General features: G+C 43.9%; 2 protein-coding genes across 3 annotated transcripts in view; one reads left to right on the forward strand and one right to left on the reverse strand.

Moving 5' to 3' along the window:
* The window catches only part of ccdc180 (coiled-coil domain containing 180), a 20,786-nt gene extending 8,431 nt beyond the window's left edge, over window positions 1–12,355 (forward strand). For both annotated transcript variants that reach the window (XM_034699515.1, XM_034699516.1), the window contains exons 13-37: window positions 10–183; window positions 294–409; window positions 696–822; window positions 1,608–1,662; window positions 1,757–1,869; window positions 1,953–2,134; window positions 2,212–2,381; window positions 3,836–4,016; window positions 4,104–4,250; window positions 4,328–4,472; window positions 4,788–4,904; window positions 4,998–5,075; window positions 5,831–5,914; window positions 6,406–6,554; window positions 6,668–6,735; window positions 7,438–7,495; window positions 7,580–7,663; window positions 7,740–7,806; window positions 7,881–8,016; window positions 8,133–8,293; window positions 8,374–8,499; window positions 11,248–11,344; window positions 11,457–11,553; window positions 11,898–12,039; window positions 12,149–12,355. In XM_034699515.1, coding sequence (XP_034555406.1) covers window positions 10–183; window positions 294–409; window positions 696–822; window positions 1,608–1,662; window positions 1,757–1,869; window positions 1,953–2,134; window positions 2,212–2,381; window positions 3,836–4,016; window positions 4,104–4,250; window positions 4,328–4,472; window positions 4,788–4,904; window positions 4,998–5,075; window positions 5,831–5,914; window positions 6,406–6,554; window positions 6,668–6,735; window positions 7,438–7,495; window positions 7,580–7,663; window positions 7,740–7,806; window positions 7,881–8,016; window positions 8,133–8,293; window positions 8,374–8,499; window positions 11,248–11,344; window positions 11,457–11,553; window positions 11,898–12,039; window positions 12,149–12,250 — 2,976 coding nt within the window. In that variant the 3' untranslated portion in view covers window positions 12,251–12,355. The remainder of the gene's footprint in view (window positions 1–9; window positions 184–293; window positions 410–695; window positions 823–1,607; window positions 1,663–1,756; window positions 1,870–1,952; window positions 2,135–2,211; window positions 2,382–3,835; window positions 4,017–4,103; window positions 4,251–4,327; window positions 4,473–4,787; window positions 4,905–4,997; window positions 5,076–5,830; window positions 5,915–6,405; window positions 6,555–6,667; window positions 6,736–7,437; window positions 7,496–7,579; window positions 7,664–7,739; window positions 7,807–7,880; window positions 8,017–8,132; window positions 8,294–8,373; window positions 8,500–11,247; window positions 11,345–11,456; window positions 11,554–11,897; window positions 12,040–12,148) is intronic.
* Window positions 12,356–14,775: 2,420 nt separating this feature from the next.
* psmc6 (proteasome 26S subunit, ATPase 6) lies at window positions 14,776–23,357 on the reverse strand. The gene is made up of 14 exons (XM_034699535.1): window positions 23,212–23,357; window positions 22,709–22,788; window positions 21,821–21,860; window positions 20,735–20,787; window positions 20,288–20,355; window positions 20,015–20,129; window positions 18,403–18,490; window positions 18,230–18,291; window positions 18,008–18,131; window positions 17,814–17,875; window positions 15,545–15,665; window positions 15,364–15,444; window positions 15,188–15,259; window positions 14,776–15,080 (listed from the first exon to the last, which is right to left on the reverse strand). Exons 1-14 carry the CDS (start codon window positions 23,294–23,296, stop codon window positions 14,962–14,964), a joined length of 1,170 nt encoding a protein of 389 aa, XP_034555426.1. The 5' UTR covers window positions 23,297–23,357; the 3' UTR covers window positions 14,776–14,961.
* Window positions 23,358–23,526: the final 169 nt, after the last annotated feature.

Consider the following 23,526-nt stretch of genomic DNA (forward strand, 5'->3'; position numbering starts at 1 on the left):
TGTCTGCAGGTGTGCTGTGAGTCTCTGGCCTGCCGCGCTGTCAGCCTCAGCAGGTGTGTATTCAACCTGATTCGAGGAGCAGCGCTGCTCTGGGAGACACACAACCGCAGGTTAAAGATGAGAGAAGAAGAACTACAACAACAAATGGATGACCTCAGAGGCTCACAGCAGCATCACATACAGGTATGACTTTAATACACTTGGGTTACCTGATATGGGGTGTAGACGGAGCTTGTATGAGTCTGTCAGCAGGTAGCAGGCTCTCCCATGATGCTTTGCTGTTGTGTTGTCAGAGGAAGAAGGTGTCTCTGGATGTCCTGCTGGGTGCACTCCGGCAGGAGGGCAGTGAGAGCGCTCTGAAGACGTCTCTGGACAAAGCTGTCGTGTTCCTGCAGGAGGTCCAACAGAGGTATTACATGCTAACACAGAGTCATGCATTTGTTTTCCTTAAGGATGATAAAAGTTTAGGATCTTTTTTTTTTTTTTATATTTTTGGGACTTTTGCCTTTATTAGATAGGATAGCTGAAGAGTGACAGGAAACGTGGGGATGGAGAGTGGGGGAAGACATGCAGGACGAGTACCATAGCCTCTGTATGTGGGGCACTTAGACTACTAGACCACCAGCGTCCCAAAAGTTTAGGATCTTGAACTGAACCCTGAGTTTGTGTAACTTGTATCTTTCTTGTGCATGCAGCTGCAGACAGCAAGTCTCAGATCAGTGTCAGCTGTTGGATCGTCTCCCGTCCCTCCTCCTGGAAGAGCTCCTCTCCTACAGCAGCAGCCTCAGCTCGTTCTTCCGCCTCAACCACACCTACAGACCGGTAACCTAGCATCTCAGACACTCATCCATCCCTCTGCTCTCAGACTTGTATTATCTGAACTAGTGATGTAAATTTCAAGTATTTTCCGTGATCGATCTTTGGAAATGTTAACGACCAATTATCGTTCAATCATTAAAAAAAAGGTAAAAGTTTTTTCCCTGAATCAAATTTTCCTTCAAGACAGTGTATATAACTGATAGTATTGAATATCTACAGATCATATTGAGGTGTTCAAAATGTTCAACACGCTGAATATCAACATGTGGAGCAGAACAAGTCTCAACAAGGGAACTGAACAGAAACATATTTCAGACTCACAGTGTCCCGTTTTCTGTCTACTCGTTCTTAATGAGAAAAATAAGCCTGTGAATGTGGTCAGGTGTCAGCCTGGAGCGCAACTGGGTCAGAATCAGTCAGGTGATGGAGAAAAAAAGCGCTCGTGGAGACCTGTCACTCAGCCACACAACACCTTCAGTCAGCTGATTCAAATCGTAACATGATTTAAACTTCAAACACCTCCCTGATAGCTGAACGACCAAACCATGAGACCACATGATGATGATAAGTTCTTAACAATCAATTAATCGAGACTCGTTTCATTGTTGACATCCCTAACCTGAACTATTGGCTCAGTCTTTATGAACTTAATAGAAGTGTTAATGAAACTTGTCATATCATTTTTCCTCTTTGGGCTCTAGGAGGATCAAAATTTGGGCTTATATCGAATTCAGGTCATGTGACTCAAGCCCAAAGATAGTGTAATCATATGTGATGTTGCTCCTTAGAGTCCAGAGGATCTGCAGAAACTCCACCCATCACTGAGCTCCACCTCAGACCAGCGTGAGTATGTCCCCTGTAATGTTCACTGTATTCGCTGTTCATGCACTTGAACTGGATTTTGCTCCATTATGAGCTCATCTTTTATCTCGTGTAGTTAACAGTGGAGGTGCTGAAACAGAGAAACCAGAGGAGATGACGGAGAATCATCCAATCAGCTGTCAGACTGACACAGACCTCGCCCAGCCCTCTGATGATTGGCTGACTGAGGTGATGCTTTGATGGATAAATGACAGACGGTGATCTTCGTCTTATTTGTCTTGTCTAAGAGTCGGTTTCTTGTGTGTGCACAGGCGGAGTCCTCCCTGAAGGACCTCTGTGACATCCGCAGTGATGTCACATTCACCTCATCCAGTGGTGTGGCTTATACCGGACCCGCCTTCTCATGCCCAGCTCCTGACTTGCCGGACGACCAGCAACAGGAAACACACCTTACCCTATTTCCTGTAGAGCTGCTCACACACAAACTCATCAGGTACACACACACACAGACACACACCACGACAACAAGAGGGCCTTCTGGTGCTGACTGTGTGTGTGTTTGACCTCCAGTGTGCGGACTCTCTTCCTGGAGAACCTGGAGCAGCACTTCCGTGATGTCCTCAGCGCGGCTGTCATCATGGTGACTCACAGGGAGGAGGTGCTGCATTCAGAGGAGGAGCTCCACCTGAAGCAGCTGAACCACCAACACATCCAGACCCATATATACGAACCCCGCCTTGGTAAGGACCACACTTACAACTTTTGTTTTCACATTGTCTTCCAATGGTGCTCTTTGTTCAATATTTGCTTTAAAACAAGGACATTTTTCGTTGTGGCCAAGCGGCAACCTCCGGTCTCAAAATATGAAGCCCATGCGGAAGTGCTAAAAACTGCAGTTCATTAAGAATCCACTAGAGGCTGGCTGCAGAAACATTGGAAACCACATACACACCCATTCAAAGAAGACGATCTTTACAGCAGAAATAAACATGTTTACAGCCTGGTTCAAAAAACGGCATCGGTCTACGTAGCTAGTTTCGCTATCGGCACACACTGTACGGGGGATGAATTTTTTTCTAATGCAGCGGTTCAGAAGATATTAAGATTACGAGTTTTGGCCCAAATAAGGACATGGCTGACTTGACTGACAGGTGAGATAAACATAGCTGTTGGCTAGGAGGCTCAAACCCCGCCTCTTTACGTCACATTCTTTTGGATGAGTTCAGCATTTCCAATATGGCTCCCGCCGACGATTGGCTTCAAAACAGCGCTTCAGAAACAGATGGGTGATGTCACGGATACTACGTCCATTATTTATACAGCCTATGATCTAGACCTGGAAATGATACCCCCAAAGGAACAAGGCTTGCATTGGATAACCGGTGCATAAATCTACTTTCACCTACTAGTTGATAAGTTTGATACAGGAAGTCCCGCCCCTTCTTGATTTTGATTGGCTGGTAAAAGAGCAAAGTGGGGAAATAATACACCAACATAAGGATGGATATGTCAGTCCATTTGTGTAGATAAGTGCAAACAAGAAGCATTGAGCATGACATGCAGCAAAACTAAGCAGCAACCTCCAGTCTAAAAATAGGAGTCCAATGCGGAAGTGTTAAAAACTGCAGTTCATCGAGGATCCGCTTGAGGCTGGCTTCAGAAGTACTGGAAACCACTTACACACCAATTCAAAAAAGCCGATCTTTACAGTAGAAATAAACATGTTTACAGCCTGGTTCAAAAGACGAGTGTAGTCTGGATAGCTCATTTCTTGATCAGCACACACTGTACAGGGAGTGATTTTTGTCAGAACGCGGTAACTTCAAAGATATTAAGATTACGAGTCTTCCAATGAGAGGCACAGCTGATTTGATTGACAGGCGGGAACACTGTAGCTGTTGGCTAGGAGGCTCAAAGCCCGCCTCTTTATGTCACAATCGCTCAACAGCAGCAATATGGCTGCCGCTGACGATTGGCCTCAAAACAGCGCTTCAGAAACAGATGGGTGTCGTCACGGATTCTACGTCCATTTCTTATACAGTCTTTGAGCAAAACCCAGGGAACTGAGTCCTAACTTTAACAATAAAATTCTTTCAATCTGTGAGATTTTAAATACCTGTACCTGTGCCAAAGTTGAGTTATCACCAGTCAAATGTTTGAGGTTTAACATCAGTGTCTTTGTGTGTGTCCTCAGCTGAGCTGCAGCTCCACAAACAGCGTGTTGATGCTCACTTTGACGGGGTGTCTGACGTCTTGGCTTCCTGTAAGCTGGAGCTAAAGGACCTGCAAACTTCCATCAAGGAGAAGAACGAGAAGTTCTCCGCCACGGTGTCCAACATGGACGACAACATCATGACAGCCGACAACAGCCAGCGGTAACAGCGGCTCTGGAATCACACAGTTTGTTCAGACTGTTTCAAAACATCTTTGTAAAACATCAGAGTCTGTTTCTCTCTTTGCAGTCTGGAGGCTGTGAGCTCCGCCTTGCAGGACTGTCTAGACAAACATATCAGAGACACGCAGGACTGTCAGACCTCCTTCAGACAGACTGTTCAGATCAGACTGGAGGAGGTCAGACACAGAACAGCACAGCTCCTCATGTCCTTCAGGTAACACTCGGAACACATGCAAGTTATCAAATCAACTTGAGGAGTTTTCTTCAGCTGCATGTTTTCTCCTCCTGCAGGTTGTTCAGTGAAGGAGGAGATTTCTCCCCTCAGGAGGTGAAGATGTTTCAGAGGAAAGTGAAGGAGAAGACCAAACAGATCCGTGTGGCAGAAAAGTCCATTTACTCTGAGCTGGAGGGGTTTGAGTCCAAGAGTTTGCTGCAGGTTTGAGCTCACTTTAAATGTTTTTTTTTTTTACATATGTCACTGTGAGAAAGGGATAGCTGCAGGTATGAGGAAGAGTTAGCAATTGCTGCTTGGTTTTGGCCAGTACAGTCAGGGGTGTTAATATGGATATGTTAGGGTTAGGCTTTCATGCCCTGAGACACCCGGCCCACCAGGTTTGCTGCATCAGGGGGGCTTCAGTACCTATGATACACTGACAGACAGGATACGGCTGCACAGAGAAGGTTAGGCAGATCACATGTCGTCTCCATATCAGATAAATGATCTGAAAACAAAGTCTGTGTTTCCCTCCAGGTGAAGGAGGTGTCTGGTCGTTTTGAGGAGACCCTCTCGGTCCTGAAGACTGAGGTGATGTTCACGGAGAAGATCAAGAAGATTATCAGCAGCACACGAGTCAGCATCAAGGCAGAGGTACCCGTGTTTCTGTCTGTACTTGTCTCAGTGTCAGTCAGACCTGACTGAGAGCCTTTAGCTAACATGTTGAAACACATTTGAACCATGCAGGCAGCCAGCAGTAACCAGCAGCAGGACGCTCTCAGCAGCAGGTTGGAGGATCTGAGGAGGCTGATGGAGGACACACAGGTACTCACAGTCACACTGGCTCTATCAAGAACCTATCCTGATCCTTACATAGGACTTACACCAGATCCATATCCGGTCCATCTCCGGTCCATCACAGCGCCAGATCTGATGGGATTCTATTCTAGTCAGTGTGTTAACTTCCTCTGGATCCTCTCTGTTGTGTTCCGGCTGTGTCTCTGATCCGGCAGGTCGGAGTCTTCCGGATCAGATACACAAGAATTCTATTTTTGCCTGATGCCGGAGCACGACGCATCAATCTCAACAGAGCAGATGGAGCGGGACAGGAAGTCAGACACCAAAACAAAATGAAAACATCCGGTTAATTTTCAGAATAAAACCCTCTGTGTTATCACCAGATCGTATTTCACTTAACTACAACAACAAACCGTCATGATGAGCGGAGCCAGGCCTGGAGTCAACAGGTCAGAGGTTTTCAGAGGACCAGAAAGACAACATGGATGAGGAGAGGAGGAGGAGAATCCTTGATTCAGTAATTACAGCGGGAAAACCTCGGTCACATGACTCCAGCTGTCCAGCGGTCCTACTCCATGCCGCGTTCCGAAAACGCAACCAGTGGGTGTTGACAGACGAGAGAGCACGGAGCCGGAACGCAACGGAGCGGATCCAGTGGAAGTTAACACACTGACTAGAATAGAAACCTATCAGATCCTGTGCCGTGACGGATCGGAGACGGACCGGACACGGACCTGGTGGAATTTGGTTGTTATCCTGACTGTCTGTCTGTCTGCCTGCAGGTGTCTCCAGATCAGGTGTCCTCTTTCCTGTCATCGGTCAGTGATGATTTCAAGAAGCGATCTCAGTACCTGGAATTTTCATGGGTATGCTGGAATACTTTCTCACTTCCTGCTTTAACACCTGCATGCTTTGACAACCTCTTACCAACCCAGACCTCTCTGGACCATACCTTAAAAAACAGTCTCATGTTTTAAACAAGAATCTTTTTCTTTTGGCTAACAATCTATTGTCCAACAACTACTACCCTCCTCTTGGACTACCATGTCTCAAAAAAGCCTCCTTTCCCCATGAGCTTTGTCTTTTCTCGTTGGATCTCCCACTCTTTGGACGACCACTTTGGACTACTTTTCATCCAAAGATTTATTATTTGCATGTGATAAGTTATATTTGTTAGTTTGGCTCTGTTCTAGAAGCTCCCTGCCCTTCCACTTGTGTATGTGGAACACCACAATACATGAAAAGCCAAGAAAGGGAGAGCAGCAGCAAAGACCCCCTTTCTACTTGTGCATTTGACACATTTGATCCATTTATATCCAAAAAGTCTGTTTCCAGTTCATGTCTTTTTTGTGTCTAGGTCCACACCTTGCAGGAGAGTCTGTCACCTCGTCCCAAGTCCAGGAAGAAGGTCCGGTCAGCCCCGCCTCCTGGTTTACTGCAGCCGAGCAGGAAAGGTGTTTACATCCTCAATGACCCTGTGGTGGGAGTCATCAAATTCCTCAACAGGTGCGTACTGTTGTTAATCTCACTGAGAAGTACTAACAACAATGATAGAGCTGCATGTAGTGATTGAGCTTTTACATGGTCCTCTCTTCTGTCTGATGATTCTCACTCATCAGGTTCAGTATGATCCAGGAGGATGGGACAGAAGAAGTAGAGAAGGAAGAGAGAGGAAGAACAGCTTCTGGTAAGAACTCTGAACCTGTTTTTAATTGACTTCTTCATTAGCATACACTGTACTGGGGTTGCAGACACCCTCTCTACTTTTAAGAGTAGGCTTCAAACTTTCCTTTTTGATAAAGCTTATAGTTAGAGCTGGATCAGGCTTGGACCAACTCTTAGTTATGCTGCTATAGGCTTAGACTGACACATTGGGATCCTGTCTTTCCCTCTCTCTCCTGTCTCTGCCTGTCTCTTACTTTAACTCTTCCTGTCCCATTAAAGTTCCTAACCATAGACCTTTCTGGAGTCCCTGAGCTCCCTTGTCTCGTAGGTTCCTCTGGATCTCTCCTGCTGTGGATGTGCCAGACTCCAGCTGCTACAACTACTACTATCCATCTCACCGCTATCATCTCTCTCTCTCTCTCCTTTTCCCTCTATCCCTCTCTCCAACACAGTCTCAGCAGATGTGTGTCTAACATGAGTCTAGTCCTGCTGGAGGTTTCTGCCTGTTAAAGGAAGTTTGTCCTTGCCACTGTAACTTGCTAAACGCTGCAAAGTGCTCTGCTCATGGTGGATTAAGATGAGATCAGACTGAGTCCTGTCTGTAAGATGGGGCTGGATCTGATCCTGTCTTGATGTTGGATCTTTGTTAATGATAGAACATAGAGTACGGTCTAGACCTGCTCTGTTTGGAAAGATTGATGGATGGCTCTTTGTGTGCTCACAGGTCAGAGTTCAGTCCGGCGTCTTCAGCAGAGATGTACCAGCTCAGTTAGCAACCTCAGGTGGGACCTCCACGTACACACAGAGACACAACGTATCCTTTATTATCCTTTATTTTTAACCCTTTGTGTGTTTTTGTGTGTTAGTGTTGGCCGAGGCTCCAAGTCCATCAGGTCCGACAGAAGGCTCCAGGTTTTTGGACCCAAACCAGATCCAGAACAGACTTCACAGTGAGTGTGAACTGCTGGTCTGACTGAAGCCGGTTGGCGGTCTTTCAGGTTCTTACCCGCTGTGTGTTTATTTCAGCTCGCTCAGCTCTGCAGTTAACGGCGTGTTATGGAAAGCCAATGATGTCATCCTGCCGGTTGCCGAGGTAACAGCAACGCAGTTTGGGGAGCGAATCAAAGTCTTTGTTCTGTAAAATCATTCCTGAACTTTCTCACTCAGGACTTCTACCTGAGCAAGCGGGGCAGCAGGTTCCTCCTGGTTCCTGATAGTTTGAACCAATGGGCTGAGAGCATGCAGCAGAGGCTTCTGGGATACCAGGACCAGGCCAGGAAGCTTCTGAGCACGAGCAGAGACGGTAAACACAAACATGTTCGTACTTTTACTCTGATGAGGACGGGGAGGTGTTTCTGTAGCCAAGCCTGAAAGAAGATCAAAAAATAGTCTGCCTCTCTCTGCCGGTCTGTCTCTCAGAACTCATGATCCAGCTGTCCTTCTTGGCCGAGCTGCTCAAATTGTTACCCAAAGTCCTGATCACCAACCATGAGCGACAGCAGGTGGCGAAGCTAAGAGAGGAGGTGGGCGGAGTCCGAATGAAGCTGGAGGACACACTGACAGCCGGCGAGAAGGAGAAGGTGTGACCCTCAGAGACAGATCATCAGTTTAAAACAGACTCAGATCAGCGCTCAGTGTTTCCTCTCTCTCTGGTCCTCAGGGTGAAAACGTCCGTCAGCTGAGAGCTTCTCTGAGAGACGACGAGCTTCAGACGACGAGCGGCGGAGAGGAACTCAGACAGCAGCAGCTACACAGCGCCATCTGTTCAACACACCTGGAACTACAGGTAGGAGCAGGGAGGACACGTCTACCCCTATTAGACCCGGGATTGGAGACTTCACTTGTCACCTCTTGCTTTTCTATGTTAGCACAATAAGAGCATCTGAGTGCTAATGTCTGAATTTATCCAATTTATCAACATTTAAAACAAAGTGATGGAAGTCACGCTTTCTCACTCAACATGTGGACATTTTGGAAGACGGCCTTTCAAATTATTTTCATGTTGGATGCAGTCAGATGAAGTTAAATCAAACTATCAGCTACCATTGAATCAGTTAGTGCCATTTTAGTGGCGAAATAATGATGATTTTTTTGGAGATTCAGGAGGGACATGATGCATAACAGAAGTAGGGATGAGCATTTCAAGCCAAAATACTATTCGCCAATCATCAACGATTATTCAAATAATCCCCCCCCCCCCCCCCCCCCCCGTATTGCAACCAGGCACCGGTAAAAACGATGAAAAAGGGACTTTTTAAAGCGATTTTTACAAAGTGACTGAATATTAGAAAATCATTGCCCATCCCTAAAGAGACATTGTGTAAGTAAGGGATAATGTAGAGTGATCAGGTGAATAGAGTGGATTTGAAACCCAGACAGGGTGAGCAGGACCTCGACACGGAGATGATTTCATTGGGTGAAAAAACAGTACCTCAGATTCCACCCATGGTAGGGATTTTAACCCTCAGAGGTCCTGGCCTATTTTGACAGGTTTTGAGTAATTTTGCTTTTGTAAACAATGGAATGATGAAGATATTAGCATAAATGTGACGCCTGTGGTCCCATATCTCATGCGGAAGCGCGAACGCAGTGAAATATACATTTTTTATGAAATTCAAACAATCATATCTCCAGTTTTATGTGGGCTATCAACATCAAACCAAAACTGTGAGAAAGTTCCAACTCAGCAGCGCTCTATGTGGCAATTAGCATGTTACTGTCTGCATTTTGAAATGATGCGTAAAAGGTCTTCTGCCCTCTAGTTTTCATTCAACCAGTCCTGTGGTGTTTTCTGTTTGGTGGTTGCTTCATATTTTGTCTTATTCCACTTTGTTGACGTCTCTTTCATTCTGCTCTTGTCTTTTCTTTGTTGGGAACTGCTCAGCTGTTAATTACCAGTCTTAAAGCTGGGGTTGGTAGTCTCGAAAAACTAGTATGAATTTGAATGTAGCATGTCTTCAGGAGTCCGTCTAACCCCTCCCCCCTTCCCCTCGGAGCTCCTCCAAAACGACGCCCCCCTCCGCTCACATGCAGGAGCGCCGCTGATTCATGACCATATGATGGTGACTGATTCAAAACCGGTCCTCACCAAAACATTCTCATAGTGAAAGTTAAAAACACAAACAAACAAACATGGCTGCTGTTAGTACTCACAACTGTCATGCTAGCATTATCCAGTTGTACTGGTGACACGATATCAGGAGAAAAGTTATAACACATATATAACACTGTAACAACTCTACTGTTTGTTAAACGTGTTCAGTGTAGATGCTCTTAATTCCTACAGTGTTGACAGTCAGTGAAGGCATCAGGAGAGGTGTAGAGTGTGTGAGCGAGAGAGAGGAGAGACAAGAGGAGAAGTTCTTCATTCATTCAAACATTGATTGTTGTTTTGTTGGTTGGCGTGATCACGGCCGACAGTGACCGGTTATTAAAACTCAACGTGTTCACGAACCGGCTCGTCATCACTACAGCGTCCGGACGGAATATCTACATTTTCTGTAGGACTTACTGAATGTCATTCATTCTTCTGCTTGTCAGAGCCCCGTGGTGAGAGCTTTTTAGACTCTGATCCGGACTACAGTCCTGAGCAAAGCACCTCATCGGGTCAGAGGGGACAGGCCCGAGGTCGAGCGAGAGGGGCAGTAAATAGAGTCAGGGGAAGCAGGGGCAGGAGACGGGGAGTGAACGCCTGGGAAATGTACGCGCAGGAGGAGGGCAGAACGGCAGGACAGGATTTGATTGGTTTTAAATTTTTGGACCCAAAAACGGAGATTGGTTGGTGTTTTCCCAGGTTTACTCCGGCTGTAGATAGCAGCTTTTTTTACCTCTTTTTTAAGAACACATTATGTATTGATTGCCATCAGGACATAAAGATCATTTTAACCAGTATAACAAAAAGCGGATCTAAATCTGACTACCAACCCCAGCTTTAAAGTTAATGCGCTTCAAATAATCAGATTACAAGTTGTATTAAAAGGAGTGAAAATTAGAATGCCAACATTTCTGCCACAGTGTCAACAGGCAGAGAGGAAACATGGGAAGTTACCAATCACTATCAATTATTTAAAGCTCCTGTAAGGAACGTTTTGCTTATTTCAACTTTGGCGCCCCCTGGTGGACAAGATGGTACCTGATTTCCTTCTGGATACGGTCAAATGCATCACTCACTTTGCATCCTTGTCCTCGAGAATGCAGAAGACTGCTCTCTGCAGCATGCTGTGATCACACCTGACCTCCAGCTGCAGTTTCAGACTTTGATGATAACGCTTTAGAAGTTATCGGTCTCCATAGAGAAAGTATTAGTTTACGTCTGTGTCTTAACAAGCTACAAACTCCTGACAGGAGCTCTAACACAGCTGGTTAGCAAAACATGGAGAGCAGCAGAGAGAGGGACTGTGAGTCAGAGCTAACGTAATCTTTAATGTTTATTTATCTGAACACTGCTTAGTTCTCTCCTTGAGTGGGCTTACATGGGGCGCCTTTAAGACAAAGAATAAACTCTGACAGTGTGACGCTCACTGCGTGCTTTCAGGAGTGTGTGAGAGTCAGGGGGGAGGAGTTTGTGACATCACTGGCCTCTCTAACGGAGAAGCTGCTCCATCAGCTGGATGACCTGCTCACAGCCTCAGGTGAGCTCTCACTTTAAACCAGACAGGTTTAAAGTTCAGATCAGATCAGGAGAGGTGGATGTTACTACACCTGTGGGTAACCAATCACCTGTTTGATGATCTGTCTCCATAGACACAGAGGCTCAGGCGTCACAGCAGCACCCGGAGGAAAGCTCTCTGACCACGGAGACCGGGGAGGAACCAGGACCCAAACTCTGCACGGTCAGCAGGTAAGACTCAGAGGGCTGTGACATCATCCCTGCACCCAGGCTCTTTCACAGTAAAAGTCTCACAGCTGTATCAGGCTTTTTGGCAGTACCCCTTCAAAGTAAAAGCACCACAGCTCCTTCACAATAAAAGTCTCCAACCCCATCAGGCTTTTTGGCAGTACCCCTTCAGGGTAAAAGCACCACAGTTCCTTCACAGTAAAAGTTTCACAGTCCAATCAGGGTTTTTTGTTTTACCCCTTCAAAATAAAAGCACCCATCTCCTTCACAGTTAAAGTCATCAAGTCCTTTCACAATAGAAGACGGACTAACACCATTATAAACGTGTTTGTGTGCGTTTGTCTCAGGACCTTCTCTGGTATCCCGTACCCGATGCCTCCTGCTGACCTGCCACCCGGTGTTACCATAGCAACAACAGCATCCATCACCACCACCAGGTGCAGCTCGGTGCACGAGGCCGTCATTGAGCTGAGAGATGCTGCTGTGAAGGTACACACACTGTTTATAGAGATACACATGGCTCATGACATAAAGAGACTAGAATTAAAACTTGTATGTGTGTGTGTGTGTGTTGTGTGTGTGTGTGTGTGTGTGGCAGAGGTTCGAGCAGCTGTTGCGGTCCGAGTCATCACGTTCAGACGACGACAAAGGAAGACGACTGAGTGAGCTGCAGAGCTGGAGACAGCAAACACCAACCTAACACACACACTCTGATACGTCAGAGGCTCCAAGTCCATCAGGTCTGGTTGTCCACTGTGATGTCATCACCTTCTGATGTTTGATAATAAACCAGAGAAGAAGAACAGTGTCAGCTTGTTTGTCGCATTAATTGGGGATCACTGGACGTCAGAATAACTGCCCACCATACTGACACTGATCGGACATGTTATACAAGCACTCATGCAGATTTCTAAACATGTTATACTTTAAATAATATGAAAATAAACTCTGTATTTCACAGAATAAACATTTGAAGCTGCCACCAGTCTCTAAAAGTAGTATGGGAGGTAGAACCTTCAGTTATCAGGTCCCTCTCCTTTGGAATCATCTACCAGTCAGGGTGCGGGAGGCAGACACCCTCTCTACTTATAAGAGTAGGCTTCAAACTTTCCTTTTTAATAAAGCTTATAGTTAGAGCTGGATCAGGCTTGGACCAGCTCTTAGTTATGCTGCTATAGGCTTAGACTGCCGGGGGAACTGGCGCACTAACACACTGGGATCCTAGCTCACCCCCTTCCCCCCCAACCCCTTCATCACTTACTTTAACTCTGCCTGTCCCATTAAAGTTACTAACCATAGACCTTTCTGGAGTCCCTGAGCTCCCTTGTCTCGTAGATTCCTCTGAGCTGCCGTAGACGTCCTCCTGCTGTGGACGATCTGGACTCCAGCTGATATGGACGTGCTGGACTCCAGCGGCAACAGCTACTGCTACTCGTCTCATCACTATCAACTCTCTCTCTTACTCCCCTCTATCTGTCTTTCTAGACCCAACTCGGTCGACGGTCGAGGCATGATGGCCGTCTAACATGAGTCTGGTTCTGCCTGAGGTTTCTGCCTGCGTAAAGGAAGTTTTTCTGTAACTAGCTAAATACTGTGATGTGCAATGCTCATGGTGGATTAAGGTGGGGTCAGACTGAGTCTTACCCTGTCTTGAAGTTGGGTCTCTGTTCATAATTTGACATAGAGTGGTCTAGACCTCCTATGTTTGTAAAAGCGTCTTGAGATAATGTTTGTTGTGATTTGGCGCTATACAAATAAAGATTGATTGATAGTTATTTTGATGCTAAGGTTTATTTTTAATCTCACTTTACGGTCTATCCAGTAGAAGCAAACCGGAACCAGAACTCTTATTAAGGGGTTTTAACCAATCAGAATCAAGCATCTTACACAGCCAGAAGTTCACTCATTCAGCTCCACACATTATAAAGAGAGCTGGGCTCTGGTAAGATGTAGTGAACACAAATGTACAAGGAACATTCAGCTATCACAGATTGCACACCAGATACTGTAGTAGTGCAGTCTAATACAAGACCACCAAAATAATCCAGGATTCTCTTTTTTTCCTCCGTTCTTCTCGTTTTAGTCCGTCTCTTTTTTTCCCCATAAAGAGTACAAAAGTCCTCCCAGAGTCTGAGGACACGATCTCCGGCTCTGTACGCAAACCAGTCACTCGCTCGCGTGGGGACAACTCATGGAACAACGCCTCCGAAAAGAAAAAGAAAAACAAATATATAAAGCCGAGAACATGTACAATGCACTGACACAGAAAGTCAGCCGTGTTAATAACATTCAACACGTAACAAAACTTGCTGAAATCGCAATAATTATTAAAAAAATCTAAAACCAGTTCAGTCAGACAACTCACGTTTACTTAAAGATAAAGTTTATTGCAGCATACAGTATTGTGTTTGGTGTGTGGGCTCTGAACCTCATTACTCCTCGTAGATTATTTAAATGCAGACATTTAAGAGCAATGAGACAGGACTAACCCCCCTCAGAGCCCGCAGGTGGATGCCGGGGAGGAGGTGGGTACAAAGTTTTCACACAGCACTGAGCAGGACAGCAGGAGCACTGGCAAAGCAGAGGCAGAGACAGGGAGATTTGCAGCTTTAATAGACCGCCAATGAGAGGATGTTGAGATCAGCTGATAGGGAGGATGATGACGCGTCAGTATGAATGAGCACAGCTCGAGTTGTCAATAAATAGCACAAGAAAACCTTGATCACACGAGTCCAGCTGTCCGGCGGTCCTGATCCGTGCTGCATTCCAAAAAACTCAACCGGTGGGTGTTGACGGAGGAGAGAGCACAGAGAAGGACCACAGCGGATCAGAGATGGACTGGACAGGGATCTGGTGGGAGTCCCGTGTAAGCCTATAGCAGCATAACTAAGAGCTGATCCAAGCCTGATCCAGCTCTAACTATAAGCTTTATCAAAAAGAAAAGTTTGAAGCCTACTCTTAAAAGTAGAGAGGGTGTCTGCCTCCCGGTTCCTGACTGGTAGATGATTCCAAAGGAGAGGGGCCTGATAACTGAAGGTTCTACCTCCCATACTACTTTTACAGACTTTAGAGACCAGCAGGCCTGCATGTTGGGAGCGTAGTGTTCTAGAGAGGTAATAGGGCACTGTGAGCTCTTCATCAGTGAGAGGAGCTCTGAGTCCTGCGCTGATGAAGACCCTGAAACATCTTAAAGGTGTAAAGTCAGTAAAGATGAAAGCCCAGACGTTCAGAGAGAGGATATAATGTTTATTTCACGACATGAAGTCAATGTACAGAGCGTGTGCTTCAGTGTGAACACCATCCAATGGAAAAATGAGTCACTGTGACGGGAGCAGGGTTACCTTTTTAACATAAACAAAGATTTGATTCATTGAAGAAGAAAGTTCACAGCAAACATACGAAAGATCAGATTTATACAGGTTTATAATCCAGTTTGGACTCCAGCTTCTTCGAGTCCGCCACCTTCCTCACGGCCTTCATGAAGTCCTCCTGAGTGACATACTCACGGTCGGCACGGATTGCAAACAGACCTGGAGACACACACAAAGCATGAGCACACGCACACGCACACACACACACACACACACACACACTGATGGATCTGATGATGATGTCACAGTGAAGGTGTGAGTCTGACCTGCTTCTGTGCAGACGTTCCTCAGATCAGCCCCGTTAAATCCATCTGACAGCTTCACAATGGCCTCAAAGTCTGAAACAAAGAGTCAGGACGTTAACGTATGATCTGTCTGTGAGCTAAACTCAATCATCAGATGTTTCCTGGTTACAAAGAGTGTGTGGGATCACGCGTCTCACCGATCTCTCCGTGTTTGGTGATGGGGCTGGAGTGGATCTTCAGGATGTCCAGACGAGCCTGCTCGTTGGGCAGCTCGATGTCTGAGGATCACATCGGGTGAGATTAGATTAGAGTTATGGATTAGATTCACCGTGAGGTCTCGGTGTCAGGTGAGTATCGTGAACAGGGTGAGGGTCTTACGGATCTTGCGGTCCAGCCTGCCGGGCCTGAGCAGGGCTGGGTCCAGAGTGTCGGGTCTGTTGGTGGCCATGATCATCTTGACTCTGTGCAACGTGTCGAAGCCGTCCATCTGGTTCAAGAGCTGAGAGACACGACAACACACAAAGTCACACATCTTTAAATGAGGCTCTTCTTAGGTTTCACATGTCCATGACAACGAGAGACTACCAGGAGTGCTAATGAACCCTGGTGTCAGATAGAGAGAGTGTGGGATTAAAGGGTGACTCAGTGATCATCAGGCAGCTCTAACAGGATTAATCAGATCTCTTTAAACAGACACACACACAGATCTGCTGCTCCAGAGGATCAGACGCTCCTGTAGGTTGTTTTCAGACTGGATGTGTGCTGCTACATGAAGGATGACGGTCTGCTGCTCTGCCTATGAGCACTGGAACATGTATCATCATAAATTCATATTATTCTTCTAACTCTTCAGACTCTTAAATGGAACCTAAAAACACATTTATTCAGTCTGCCTTTTAATTAGGGTTTAATAGTTTTATTACTTACTTTTTACTATTATATTGAATTTAATGTTGTTGTTTTTTTTAGTCATTTTAACTGTTTATTTATTTATTTTGTATTTATCTATAAGTTTTATTGATATTTTTATCTTTCATTTTATTTTCAACTCTTGTCCTTACACTTTACATACATCAGTTATCAGTGCACGGATAATCCTCCAGGTGGGAGTTTAAATTGCACTAAAGCAACATTTTTGCACTGTTTTAAACATTTTTATTATTTTTATTAGCTTACTTCTTTTTCATTTTAGCTTATCTTTTTCTAGCTATTTCCTATGTGTATCTGTTGTTGTCGTTGTTGGGGTCTGAGAGAGAATATCAAATCCTCTGTATGTCTGATGCATACTGCAGTTTAAAATAAAGAAGACTTTACTTCATGCACCAGAAGGACGTCACTTGAGACATCCAACATGTCAGCTGTGGATCAGAGACCCACTCGAGGTTTTTCAGGGATATTTTTTACCAAGTTTGAAAAAGTTTGGATGAAAAAAACTTTCAAATTGTTCCTGAAACTTCAAGAGGAATAGTTACTGGATTGATGCAATGTAAAACCAATTAATATTTCATTACTTCATTTATTATCAAACCAGGTTGAAATGTGTGTATCAAAATGAATACAGCAGATATATAAGGACATTTATTACATTATTCCATAAAGCAACATGCAGTCTTTTTATTATTTGAGATTATGTTTAAATGACATAATGAGGTTTATTCAGAGAAGAAATTAAGATATTTATAATGTATATTGTATTTTTATAAATACAACCTGCTGTATCATGATGACAGATGACTGGTTGAATGTTGCCATGGCTCCCTAGTAAATAATTGTCTTTTTCTCATTGATTTCCACTAAAAACTGAACAATTCAGAGAAGAAATATACTATACAATTAATTCGTGTTTGTTGTTGTGTAGCAGATACACAATGTGTATGACGTTGTCGTGAAATATGGAAAAAAAAATAAAAAATTCTAGGTTGGAAATTACTTTGGGAACAATTTGAAGGAAACTCAAAGTTTAATAGATTAAAATGTTGTTTTTAAATGTTTTAGTTTGTTTAAAAAATTAAGAAACTTTGAGCAATAAATTGCACCAAAATGCCTGATGAATCAAATATGATACAAATTAAAACCCATATATAAAAATTGCTTTTTTTTTTGTCAGAAGGTCCAATAAACACTTTTTCAAAAAATTATAATTTTCTGGCAACTATTTGATAGTTCAGGCTTTAAAGGGTTAATATTAATTTGATGCTTTAACTTATTTTAATGACATATTTTATTGTTGTTGGTGTGCATTAGTCTCTATTTTAAAATCCATCTTGTTTTTTGTAATATGTCTTTATGGTGTTATTTTATGTCTGCTTCTTTCTTGTTTTCAGTCGCTGTGAAACACTTTGGGTTGAATTTGATTTGTATGAACGGTGATGTATAAGTAAAACTTGATTGATTGATTGATTGATCTGTCTTCACACGAGTTTCAGGGGTCAATGAACCCGAGTTAAGTTGGCCTCAAATTTGCTGCTCATCAAGGAGAGGAGGAGAGGGAGTGTGTTCATGTTCGGAGCTGAAACAACGACACACACCTCTGTTTGAGGTTTCAAACCTTACTGATCACATAAACACAGACACTAAAAGTGGAGTGAATGTCACATAAACTAACAAACACGTGTGTAACCTGTGACAGAGTTTGGATCTGGCTTACCTCCATCAGGGTCCTCTGGATCTCTCTGTCAGCTGACGTCCCCTCAGAGAAACGCCGGCCACCTTCACACACACAGATCACATGATGAGATGACGGTGCGTGTTCAAGTTTAAACTGTATCATGTTTGTGTGACATCATTGAGTGAGATCACAGTCCATCTTTGCGTGTGTGTGTGTTAGCGTGCGTGTCTCACCGATGGCGTCAATCTCGTCCATGAAGATGATGCAGGGTTGGTGGTCTCTGGCGTAGTTAAACATCTCTCTGATCAGACGGGCGCTCTCTCCGATGTATTTATCCACGATGGAGCTTGACACCACCTACAACACACACACACACAGTGACACACTGCACTGCAGAGGGGCAGCATACACACACCTCAACCCCTGAACCCACAGACACAGGCGCACACACTCACCTTGAGGAAGTTACAGTCGAGCTGACTGGCTACAGCCCGGGCCAGCAGAGTTTTCCCCGTACCTGACAGAGAAGACGTCGTTATCTACACTGATTGATTTAATCACTACAGCGCTGACAGAGGAGACGTTTATATCATGAAGGTAAATTAAACATCATGGTGTTTGTTCTGACCTGGAGGTCCGTACAGCAGGCAGCCTTTAGGAGGGATGATGCCGACTCTCTGGAAGAGCTCAGGGTTGGTCAGGGGGAGCTCGATCACCTGATCACAAAACACAATGATTCATTCAGAGGGGCAAAATGTAAATCTGACCCTCGCTCATCAGCTCCACCCCTCAACTCTCAGCTGTGACACAGTCCCATCAGATTCATGTGGATTAAATAGTTTGAACATCAACAAACATCAAAACTTATTTTACATTGAGTTATTAATTTGAAGTGTTTTTCTAAATGTGACCTTCTGTGTAGAGCTGGGCGATATTGAAAAAGATGTTGTCACAATAAAACATTTCACATCAGTCGATATCGAGAATTATCAGGGTAAATATCAAATCATGATTTCATTTAAATGTAAAGTCAGATTTTTGCTCCTGAGTGAAAGTTGAAGACAGTTTGTTACTTTGTATCTGGATTTAGTTTTCTGATGAACTTCTTGAATCCATCATTTCTGACGGTGCTAACAGGAAGCAGGTCTTTAATGGAAGATCGGATCCTACCATGAAACTAAGTGCAGAGAGCGGACGGAAGACTCCAATGGTGGACTTTAAAGGTGACATATTACGCTCTTTTCATCAATATATATTGGTCTAAGAGGTCCCCAAAACATGTCTTTAAAGTTTATGCTTAAAAAAACACTTTGAAATCAGATTTTGGTCTGCCTGAAAAACCCTCTTCTTCAGCCCTGCTCAGAACACTCTGTTTTCTCTCTGACCACGCCCCCTCAGGAAGTGGATGTGGCCTCGACTCTCCAGCACGTTGATCTAATGTTTACATGTTGGCTCAATATACACGGCTGCTCACAGACCTGCGTTACTTCAACCCTCTGAATCTGATCCAGAATCTGATCGTGAAGGAGAGGCGCCTGTAGCAGGACCTTTCTGAACCATTGGTCACAGATTTAGTGTTTCTTGTTGTTTTATTTGTCAGTATGTCGACGTGTGTCTCGGCACACAGTGACGAACATGTAGCTATGTGGCTATGCTAACTAGCGCTAGCACTTATCCATGATAAATAAAAATCATCCACTAGATCTTCAAATCTGCAGACGTGGGGAGTAAAACCGACCTCTGTGTTTATTAAGACAGCCTACAACTAGCATGCCTCCCTCCTAAGCTTCTTGTTAGCACACGTGTGTGCAGGTAATGAAAAACAGGGGAGAAGTTGAGTTGTATTTTATACAGTCTATGGGCTGAACAAGCTCCGAGCTCGGACTTCAGTTAAAGACCGGATGTCGTTGTGACGTAAAAAAAACCCACTGAAAACTGAAACGACTTGTTTCAGCACACATTTACAGAAAGGTGGAGAAATCAGAACAGGGGCAGAATGGATTTTTATCATTTTCAGGGGGTTTGTAGACATGCCAGGGAAACATTTCAGGTAGAGAACCATTAAAAAGTCCATTTTGCATGATATGTCACCTTTCAGAGAACAGCTGTGTTCTGTGAACCACACGGAGGTCTCACTTTAACTAAAGAGCATGTAGAGAGAGTTGGACCTGTGTGTGCGTGCGTGCGTGCGTGCATGCTAAGTGTGTGTGTGTGTTTGTTTGTTTGTTTGTGTGTGTTACCTCTCTCAGCTCTCTGATCTGTTCAGACAGTCCTCCAATCTCAGAGTATGACACACTACCAGGATCCTCATGAGACATGTTATACACCAGAGGGTCCACCTCCCTGGGCAGGTACCTGAAACACACACACAGTTAGAGAGCACACACACACACACACACACAGATGTACCACATTATAACTTCAGACTCATTCATGAAGTTATGGATCTGTTTATGTTGTGAGAGTACTAGAAGTTGTTCCTCCATCACTCTGGACTGAGCGGGTCTCTGTACCTCATGATGGTGAGGGTGGTCATGTCCAGAGCCACTCTGGTGCCGGGCTTCAGCTGAGATTTATCCAACTGAAAAAACAACAACACACAAACACATTACACAACGTAAACACTGACGACAACAGACTTTGATTAAGTTTTCAGTTTGATTTGAGACTCTGCCAATTAGATCCCTAAAAAATAAGTACCAGGCACTCAGAGAGGCATGCATCTATCGTTCTACTGAACTCTCTGAGGGATTACAGAGTCCAATGTTGATCCTCAAACATTTACATGTTCTGACATTTGACCGTTAAGAAAACGGATCTAATGGATGCAGCAGAAACAGAGATAACTTTGTCTCTATTCCTAACATAGAACTCAGAGTATTCAGCATCATGTTAGGAATGAGAGAGGGATCAGAGACAGAACAGAGGATATAACAAAGACCAGGATGTTCAGCACCCACCTGTCTGCGACACCCCACCACATATCGAGGACCGTTGGTGGCCTTCACAATGACTGTAATCAGACAGAGAGACAAACATCACACGTGTGAGCTGAAGAGTTCACTTCACACTGACATCAGTTTCAGTTTTCATTGGCTGAAAAAGATCAGGTCTTATCAAAGTCAGGAGGCGGTTGAAACATGACAGTGAGACAACAACATCTATCCAGTGAGTGATGACCCTCTGCAGTATTTAATATCATTTCTAGGGGTGACCCTTAATAGTCGACGAGTCGTTCTAAGAGGGCTGTGGGATCAAGGATTACCAGACCACACAAAAAACAGTTTGAGGCTGCTGTTTGAAAAGGTACTGATAAGGGATTTAAAAACCCTTTAGCTGGTTCAGGTTTGATTTTGAACATTATAGAAATGTTTAGCCTTACGTTAGACAAACTACCCACGCAGTGCTGCTCTCTGCAGAGAGAAACATATTTAAATATCTCCCGATGTCCTTCCTGTTTGATTTGAATGTTTAAGCCGTTATTTATTTATTAGGCCTTCTTTCCTTTCTAATACAATGTTCTGTTTTGGTTTATTTTCATGGATGAATAGAATTTCAACATCATTATATGAGTGCTACGACTGTGGTGGTAATGTGACTCGGCTGCTATTAATTTGATTTGCGGACACTGAAACATGTTTCAGATGAATCCTGTGCAGTGCTCAGAGCTCATTCCGTCTGCTTTTATATTTATAATGTCACGTTGTTTGATGTTTGATGGACGGTGTCATCATTTGAGTTTTTCTCGTTCATCACCTCGTTGTTTTGGCGTGCAATAGATTAAAACAATAAATGTGTTATACATATTATACTCAGGTGTCCCTTTCACTTTAAGCTATGGGCCTCTTTATTGTAAATGGTTATGTGTAATATCGTCATAAGGTCACCATAATGCAGACTATCAATGAAGAAAAAAACAAAGATTCAACGATTCGTCGACTACATGGAAAAGCTGACGAATCAGATTCAACTAAGCAAATCCTTAGTCAGGGTCACCCCTAATCACTTCTGTGAGTTTAAACAAAGCAGGACTAAAGTGAGCTTACATTTCTCCTCTGTGAGCTGTTTGAGAACCTCTCCAACAATCTGCAGAGAAAGAGAAACAGAGGAGGTTAAAACAGATCAAATGAAATCAGTCTGAACATCACTGTCTGTCTGCTGACCCCTCACACTGTGTGACTCTGAAACTCTGTCTCTAATTCTACTTTAACTTACGATCAGGTCATTAAACCGTCCTGATTCAGAAAGGTGATGTAGTTTGTCTAAAACATTGATCTAAACAACCTGGTGAAAATAACTTGACAGTAAAACAAAGGCCCCCGCAACTCTGGTAAAAATAATAATCACAATTATTTTGATCAGTACTGAGCTCAGTATCATTAACTACAATTCTATTAAATGTAGGGACAATCTTTTTACACTTGTTGCTGATTTTACGAACACAAGAGTCTCACCTACTGCCAGGGTTTGACTGAGAAAATGAAAAATCTGCCCAGGCATTTTTGTCCCACATCGACTCCAAATATCAGCAGACACTAAGTAGAGTGTAACGCCTTTATTGTGATTAAAAATGACAACTTTACAAAGTACTGTCTTCAGAAAAACACTGACTGTTGGACTGGACTGTATTAATTGTTTGAATCACCAGATGTGTTTGTTTGGGATGAGCAGACATGTTAAAACCAACTGAAGTAAAGCCCTGTCTGTCTTTCTGTGTCAAAATAACCTTTCAATGACAGAGCAGTGTGTGCACAGTGTTCCTGCATGTGGCTGTGATCAGTTCAGTGGAATCAGACTCTGCTCAGTTATAGTTTTCATCAAATAATAACCACTATGTACCTTCTGAGAGTTCTAACATGAAAACACATGGATGATACGTCATTAAAAGAGTCAGATGTGAGCCCCACTCAGGTGACACATGAGGGGGGGATTACCTGTCCCACGCTCTGCAGAGCCTTCAGGTCATTCTCTGACTTCTCATACTGTTTGGTCTGTTCCCTCAGCTGCTCTCTCACTGAAAACAACAACAACAAACAGAGTAAACAGGTTGTGTTACCTCAGACTGTTACACATCCTCAATGTTAGCTCTAAACAGCTAGCTTAGCATGTTGACGTTGTATATATGTGATGTTTAAAGCGTTTTTATCACAGCAGTAACTAAAACAGACTGGTTATTTTAAACAGTAATGACTCAGCGTACTGTCAGTTTTAACATTAACGTCACTGTTGTTTGTGTTCTACTAGCTGCTAAGCTAACATTAGCAGAGCTAACGTTAACTTCCATTCATTCCTATGAGGAAGCTAACTGCATGACAAAGCACTAGCTAGCTGCCTGAGTCTGTCTGTCAAATATAACACAAATCTCACATTAATACAATAACTGATGGGTTTTATAGAACCGTCACATCACAAACATCCATATTAATGTTTCTCTTACACTCTTTTAACCGTCCGTCCACCTCTTTATGGTCCAGGAGTTTCTTTCTGTAGTCCTGCAGCGCCTTCTCTCTGCCGTCCGCCATGATGCCGCAATGAACTCTGGGAAACTGCTCCCTGCCTCCGTCACAGGCCGGTCTCCGGGGGAGATCAGGGGGAGATGATCACAGTGACACCGCCCTCGCCCTCCTCCTCCTCAAAAATAATAAAATACATAAATACACATTTTTAAAGTGAAATACAATTAATGAAATAGATTTTAAAAATATATACAAAATTAAATAGATAAATAAAAACCCTAAAATTTAAAATTGAT

Source organism: Notolabrus celidotus, chromosome 13 (genome assembly GCF_009762535.1).
Source record: "Notolabrus celidotus isolate fNotCel1 chromosome 13, fNotCel1.pri, whole genome shotgun sequence".
Lineage (NCBI taxonomy): Eukaryota > Metazoa > Chordata > Actinopteri > Labriformes > Labridae > Notolabrus > Notolabrus celidotus.